Source organism: Helobdella robusta, assembly GCF_000326865.2.
Source record: "Helobdella robusta unplaced genomic scaffold HELROscaffold_9, whole genome shotgun sequence".
Taxonomy (NCBI): domain Eukaryota; kingdom Metazoa; phylum Annelida; class Clitellata; order Rhynchobdellida; family Glossiphoniidae; genus Helobdella; species Helobdella robusta.
Window position 1 is genome coordinate 4,578,635 of NW_008705512.1, and position 8,970 is coordinate 4,587,604.

An 8,970-nucleotide genomic window follows, 5' to 3' on the forward strand; every position below is an offset into this window, starting at 1 on the left:
GCTCGTTCACTGATCATTCGTAGCATGAAGATGGCGTTTCTTGTGCTACAATAATACAAAATATACGATGCAATACAAAATACACATACAAAACAATACAAAAACATACTAAGCAATACAAGAACATACTTAACAATGCAAAAACATACAAAATAATGCTGAAATTATACAACATATTAATAGAGAAAGCAAATTTGATTCAAACAAACAAATCATTTCAGACTTCAAAAGCAAAAAATGTATTATAGTAACTTGATACCAAAAAAAACAGTAAATATATAGATGAACATTTTTTTGCCGGAAGAGGATTATAAATATGGGAATTAACTGTCTAGGTTGAATATTTTATCTATGGAAATCTTTTGTAATTTATCTTTTTTTCTATTTTTTTTGTTTTGTTTTATTAACTTGTCAATGTGTTACGTTCGTAAAAGTTTTATGTAAATTTTATTGTTCGTTATTTTAAGCTTTAATTTCTATGCTTCTCATACATTTATTTTAGTTTTTTTATTAGTTTTTTATCTATGTTTTATTATATCTATGTTAGTTTTTGTTTACTAGTAGATTTTTTATTTAAATGTATGTCTGGTATTGTTTTCGCATTGTTGATGTTTATGCTTGTCCATTTGTATTTTTTTATCTATGCGTGTTTGAATTTTTAAATTGTATCGTGATGTATGTATCATATCGTATCTTTGTCTAGTGAGTGTTTGTATGGTATCATATCTTTGTATCATGTCTTTGTATAGTATTTTATTTTTGTATTTTATTTTGGTATTGTATTGTATTTTGGTATTGTATTGTATTTTTGTATTGTCTTTCTTTCTACCTTTGTATAATCATTTTTCAGTTTATTTTTGATTTGTGATTCCCTGTAGATTTCTATTGCATAGTTCAGGGTCAGGCTGGTATGATTATGATGATATTATTATTGTTGTTGTTGTTGTTGTTATTCATGTATGTATTGAGGTATGTATGCATGACGATCTGGTTCTTACTATCTATTATCTTATCTTTTCGAGATTTTTAAGATATTATTATTATTATTATTCATTATTATTATTATCATTATTATTCATCATTATCATTATTATTGTTGTTATTATTATTATTATTATTATTATTATTATTATTATTATTATTATTATTATTATTCATTATCATAATTATTGTTATTATTCATTATTTTTATTATTATTATTCATTATTATTATTCATTGTTATTATTCATTATTCATTATTATTATTATTATTATTATTATTATTATTATTATTATTAATCATTATTATTGTTATTATTAAGATGGCGTAGTTATAATTAATGCAGTATCAGCACGTTATCAAAATGTCTGTCTTCGGCTTGTCCTCCTAATCGCGATAACATGAAAAACAATAACACAAGAAGCAACAGCACAATAACAACAACAACAATAACAACAACAGCAACAACAATAACTCAAGAAGAGTCGGTTCGAATAGATACGAATAGATACGAATAAACTCGGTATCAAGGTTATGCACCTACCTAGAAAAGTAAATTCATACTGACAGTACCATACATATATGTACACCTAAAAAGCCCATACGTATACAGAAATACACACACACACATAGATGAGAAAGAAAGAGAGAGAGAGGGAGAGAGAGAGAATCGAAAAAAAAGTGAGAACATGTCTGTGTGAACATTTTGACGAATCCACCGACACGAACAATTATTAATAACGGACAAAAATTTGATATTACATTCAGGTTAATTCAATTACCGATGTAACTGGCACATCCCTAAACTTGTGTACGCGCACGCAAACGAGAAAACACACACACAAAAACAAAAAGACGCACACACAGATATAAATATACATATATATGTGTGTATATAACACATGTGCTGTTATAAAAATACATCAAATAAAAGTTTCTTTCTAAGCGCTATTTGCATATACTCACATACAAAAATAAGTTATTGTATGTTATAGTGTGTGCGTGTATGCGTGCGTGTGTGTGTGTGTGTGTGTGTGGTGTGTTTGTGTGGGTGTGAACTTTAAGCGTAATGTGAAACAAAGCAAACAATAAAGGACAATGATCAAAGAGGAAGCACACACACATTTTGTATTATTAGTGTACGCACATGTGTGTGTGTTTGTGTAGAAGCGTGTTTGGAAGTGTGTATGTGTGTGTGTGTGTGGATATGTGTGGATGTGTGAGTAAGTGTGTGTAAACTGTAAAACTGTTTTTGGATTGTATAAACTGTCATGCATGTGAGTATATGCATAATAATGAGTTTGTGTGTAAGCTTGTTTCTATGTGCGAGCATGTATATATATATATATTTGTGTATGTGTGTGTGCGTGCGTGTGTGCGTATGTGTGTGTTGATAAAACACTAATTAAACGACGAAGGAGTGTATAAAAGAGGTGTTAAAGTGGCGTGTGGTGTGTGACGATGTTCACGCACTGCTTCCATCATTAATTATTATGTAATATTAAATATGTGTGTGTGTGTGTGAATGTGTGTGTACGTTTGTGTGCATGTGCGTGCGTGTCTGTGCGAATGTGTGCGTGTGTGCCTGTACACGTACGTATGGTTTATATCAAGTTTCAAGTTGAATTCGTTTTAATATGTTAGCTCCAATTAGATATTTGATATTGTGTGACTTGGTATGCATTATTTTTGTTGTTGGTGTTGTTGTTGTTGTTACCATTGATATTGTTATCAAAGTTGTTGCTGTTGTTGTTGTTATCGTTGTTATTGTTGTTTATGTTGTCGTTGTCCTGAAAGTATTAGTTTAGTAATGTTATTTAGGTAGCTTCGGAGTGGAAGTTAACTTATTATAGTGCATGGACCCACATCGTATATCAATACAAACTATAAACACATACAAACATACATACTTACATGCACACACACATACATACATACAAACATACATACAAACACATACATACCATGAAATACACTGCCTAGCCAATAAACATTTCATGTGATTAAGGATACTTTATCTTAACTAAAATAAACTATAATACTTGGCAATTCAACACACACACACACACACACACACACACACACACACACACATACAAACACACGTACACACATACAAACACACGTACACACATACAAACACACATACACACAAACAAAAAACAAACATCAATACACTCATATGTACATGCGCATATTCATACAGACACGCACTCATAAAGAGATATACACACAAACACACGCATACATACATATAATTATTTAATCATCTCACATTTATAGCATAGCAAGCATGACACATTTGAACGTCAAACTTGAGTCAAATACATATATATGTATATATATACATGTTTTGGTATAATATAATACGTATAATTGTATATTTGTTTGTGTATGTGTTTCTATATGTGTTTGTATATTTTTGTATGTGTTTTTATATTTTTTTTGCTTGTACATTTTTTTATGCTGCCTGTATATAGTATACATTTTTACCGATTCACTGATTAAATACATAATTAGTATAAATACTAGCCGTAGTAGTAGTTGTTATAGTGGTTGCAGCCAGAGCAGCAGCAGCAGTAGTAGTAGTAGTAGCAGTAGTAGTAATATTAGTAACAACGGTATAAATAACAAGACACAGTATCACCATACATCCCAAAGTTTAGTAAATTTAAATTTATGAGCCATTGAAATATTTCGTATACATACAAACATACAAATATACAAACAAAGAAACAGACATACAAAAAATCAAACATACATACGTACAAACAAACAACCAAACATGTGCACTTGTAACATAATCTCGAAAAAACATATCATAAATCTAGTCTGATTTATACAACAATATGTATGCTTTTATAAGCAAACAAACAAACAAACACACAAATAGATCGATAAATGGATAGAACAACTTGAAACATATATTTAAAGTTCAATAACATTAACAACATCAACATACCAAAATAGTGTGGGTATTTCAACATTAATATGTCATCATTATCATCATCGTCGTCATCATTATCATCATCGTTATCATTATCATCACCATCATCGTTATCATTATCATCACCATCATCATCATCTTTATCATTATCATCATCGTCGTCGTCATCATCGTCTAATACTTTCTTACATATTCAAAATTTTCAGCCAACAACAACAGCATTGATTAGGTATAAATGTTTATCATCATCGTCGTCGTCGTCATGATCATCATCATGCTCATCATCATCATCATTCCCATCATCATCCTCACCATCATTATCATCATCTTTGTTCATATCTTACTGAGCCAACATCATCATCACGTACGGGATCATTATCATAACAATATGGGAAGCGAGTGTTTGTATATTTGTGCACGTGTTTTAGTTCAATTTCAGCAAACTGGTGGTGGTCCATCCATCCATCCATCCATCCACTCGTTCATTCATTCATTTATTCATTCGTTCATCCATTCACCAATTCATTCATTCATCTAACAATTCATCCATATATGCTTCATTTTTTTACATACTTAACTTCTATATTAACTTTTCTATTTTATAAAATTTATATCAATTTACTCGTTTGTTAATCAACTTTCCGTCTATCTATACATCGATCCATCCATCCATCTATCCATCCATCTATTCATCCATCCAACCACCCATTCATCCATCCATCCAACCAACCAACCATCCATTCAACCTCGGTTAAAAAACTTTTCCTCCTTTCGTCACTTCTGGTCCACCTTGTCAACTTAAATTCAATCCAGTTAACTCCAACAGATTTCACCGAATAAATTGTGTTAATTTTATCATTAGTTGGCTGCAAAAAAAAAATCATTACAGAAGTTACGACAACAAACATACTAAAAAATATAAAACTTACAAACATACAAATAACAAACATACAGAAAAGAAATATACAAACATACAAACGACATACAAATAGATATACAAACTACATTGGAACAAGTAACTATACAAACATTGGAACAAGTAAGTAACTATACAAACATACAAACAAACAAACAAACAAACAAACAAAAATAGAAATTGGAACATTAACAATGAGTGACACATCCGCGTTATCATACATTAAACGACAAACCAAGAAAAAAATTCTTTAAAACATACAAAATTTTGTAAAATACATACAAGAAATGCAAACATACAAACTTACAAACAATGAAAACATACAAATTCATTCATACAATTCAACTAATTGTATTTTGTAATATTTTGGTGAGCAGATTTGTATACATTCTGTGTATTTTTGTATTATTTGGCTTACATCTTTGTATCTCTGTATATATTTCTGGTCTTTTTTCATTTTTCAAACGTTTTTTTGTATTTGTCTATTTATAAGTTAAATTCGAAACTCATTTTGCATACTTTTGAGTATTTTTGTATGCGCTTTGTATCCATTTTGTATTATTTATACGCGCTCTGTATGCATTTTGTATTGTTTGTATGTATATTTTTTATGTATTTTGTATACATGTTCTATTATTTTGGTAATTTCTGTATGCACTTTGTATTATTTGTGCAATGGACATGTATTTTTATATGAGAAATGACACGCGCGCAAGTCTCTCTGATGATTAATCGAGGTGGTGGAGACTACTAACAACATTTAGACAGGTGGATGGATGGATGGATAGATGGATGGATGGATGGATGGATGGATGGATGGATGGATGGATGGATGGATGGATGGATGGATAGACGGACGGACGAACGAATGAACGAACAAACGAATGAATGAATGAATGAATGAAAACAGATGAATGAAGAATAAATGAGCAAATAATAAATAAATGAAGGAATGGAAAAATGAATTAACCAATAAATATATGAATAATTTATCCACATAAAAAATTAGAGAAGAAAGAAATGATTGATAGCCTATCTGACAAATGATGGAATGAATGAATGAATGAACGAACGAACGAACGAACGAACAAACGAATGAATGAATGAATAAATAATGAAAAATTGAGCCTCTGATTGATTTATTGATTGAAAGAATGTACGAGCGAACGCTAGATGAAAGGGGGAAAAATCTGAGACTGATTATTATTTAATAAACAAATAAACACACCAGTGTGAAAATATGAAAAAATGATGTATGGATGGATGGATTGAATAAGTGGATGAATGAATGAATGAATGAATGAATGAATGAAGGAATGAATGAATGAATGAATGAATGAAGGAATGAACAAGTGTACGAATGAACAAACGATGAATGAACGAATAAACGAACGACAGAGCGATCAAACGAATGGATGACTGATGAAATAAATGAAATAAAGACGGAGGTAAAACATAAACATACGATGGAATGTTATAAATAAATAAAAGAAGAAAAAGACAACAACAACAACATCTCCAAAACCAACAAAAACTTTATTAACAACAACAACAACACTAACGATAAACATCCAGAAGAACATCGCTACTGAGCTCGCCATTTTGGTAACCCCTGTGTGACGTCACGCACGTGACCACGGACTTGTCGTCAGTGGGGGCGGGGTGAAAGGTCAAGGTACTCACCACGGCGAATAGTTTCGGTTTCGAATCGTCGGTAATTACTCTGTTTCTGTCGGAAGGAGTTTCATAGATTGGGTTGTTGCTGGTTAATAAACGCATGGATGAATGAATGAATGAATGAATGAATGAATGAATGAATGAATGAATGAATGAATGAATGAATGAATGAATGAATGAATGAATGAATGAAAAAATAAATTGATGAAAAGATTAATAAAGTGTATAAATGAATGAGCAAGCAGCAGTAGTAGTAGTAGTAGTTCGTAGTAGTAGTTGTAGTTTGTAGTAGTAGTATAAATAGTAGTAGTTAGTAGTAGTAGTAATAGTAGTAGTAGTAGTAGCAGCAGCAGCAGCAGTGTCAGTAGTAGCAGTAGTAGTGATGATAGTAGTGGTAGCAGCCATAGCAACGACAGCCGGGGTAGTGGTAATAGTAGTAACAGCAGTATATAAGCAGAAGAAGCGTTAATTCAATCAGGGCTAGGCAGTAAACGATGGCTCCATTTGCATAATAGGGAGTGCAATAAAAAATAATATCTCTAAATAGAAACATACATACACAAACATACATAAATACACACACATACACACTGACATACATAAATTCACACACATACACACTGGTATACATAAATACGCACACACACATACACACAGACATACAGAAATACACACACACAGACACACAGACATACATAAATAAATATGCGCATATGCAAATACATACATACAAGCAAAATGACATACATACAATTATACTAACAAACAATCAATGCATTTATACGTACGTATATACTACATATACATATATGTTTATACAAATTCATAAGCATACATTTTTACATATGCACACAAACAAATACATAACATTGTGTATAACGTATATATACTAATATATGTATATATGTAAAATAACTTACTAGGCAAACATCCATTCGTATGGTATGGTATGGTATGGAGAATTTATATAGCGCCCCTCTATGTAAAACTCAGAGGCGCTGGCGTATAAATATGTAAACCTACAAAACATATAAACATCATCATCATTAAAAAACATCATCATTAAAAAAAATCATCATCATCATCCTAATGACTTGAAGTAACTGAGGTCCACATTCAGCTTATTCTTCAGCCAATAAACAGTCGGGATGGGTTTTCCCCAGTCGGAAATACACGTGACCGAAAGCTGGGGACTTGATCCGTTATGCACGATGGTATTCTCCGATGTTAGGTTGTAGATTGTGGGCTGGCCCGGAGGGACTAAGGTGATGGTGGTTTGTGTGTGTGTGTGTGTGTGTGTACGTGTGTGTGTATGTATGTATGTATGTACGTGTATGTGTGTGTATGTACGTGTATGTGTGTGTATGTACGTGTATGTGTGTACGTTGCGTGTGTGTGTTTACGTGAGCGAGTTGTGTGTATGTGTCTGGTGTGTGTGTGTGTGTGTGTGTGGTGTGTGTGTGGCGTGTGTCTCTGTGTGTGTATGTGTAGGGTGGTGAATACCTAAGTGTGTGTGTTTATCTAGGCAATCAGTAAACCATCAAACCCACCAATGATTTCCAGATTGGCGCCTTTTGTGGTCCCGTCAAGCAGTTGGCAGCGGTAGACGGCTTCATCATCCAGTCCCACTTTTGGGATGTACAGCGTGGAAGATCCGCGATCCCTATCCATCGTTATGAAGTACTTGGCAGAATCTATTTATTGTTATTGTTGTTTTTTAATTTTTTTATTGCTGTCGTTTTTGTTTTTATTGCTATTATTATTAGTGATTCAGTAGCGGTTACAATAATAATGTCATCAATCAATGACAATAATGATAACAACAATAGTGCAGCGATTGTGTATGTGTATGTGTGTGTGTGAGTGTGTGTGTGTGTACATGTACGTGCAGAAAATTCATTTGTAACTATGTAGGTACGTGATTTAAGCACTAAATAATAATAATACCAATAACAACAACAACAATAATAATACCAATAATATAAATAAAAACAATAATAATAATAATAATAATAACAATAATAATAATAACAATAATAATAATAATCATAGTGTATATTATAATGGTGATAACAATATAAATAATAATATTATAAATAATAAATAATAATAATAACCCTTCTTAATAATTTGACCCTTCCTGACCCACATGTTGGTGCAGCTCTCAGCCACAATGGTTACATTGCTTCCAACTGCAGCCGATATGTTTTGCATGTCATCTTTCTTGTCTGGAGCATGATGAAGAAGAAGAAGATAATGACGAGGAAGAAGATGGTGATGAGGAAGAAGATGGTGATGAGGAAGAAAATGGTGGTGAGGAAGATGATGAAGAGGAAGATGATGAGAAGGAAGAAGAGGATGTTTTGGTGATGTGACGATGACAATGACGATGAAGAATTAACCGACAATGACTTAAATTCATTAAGTTGATAAATATGGCTAGACGAAT

At 31.9% G+C, this 8,970-nt stretch overlaps 1 protein-coding gene across 1 annotated transcript; it reads right to left on the reverse strand.

Annotated features, from left to right (window-relative positions):
* Nucleotides 1-6,401: 6,401 nt before the first annotated feature.
* On the reverse strand, nt 6,402-8,735 carry HELRODRAFT_166376 (hypothetical protein; the record flags this gene model as incomplete). Its single annotated transcript, XM_009033311.1, has 4 exons — nt 6,402-6,606; nt 7,442-7,540; nt 8,068-8,215; nt 8,639-8,735. The coding sequence occupies 4 exons, from the start codon at nt 8,733-8,735 to the stop codon at nt 6,402-6,404; spliced, it is 549 nt and encodes a 182-aa protein (XP_009031559.1).
* Between the last annotated feature and the right edge of the window lie 235 nt (nt 8,736-8,970).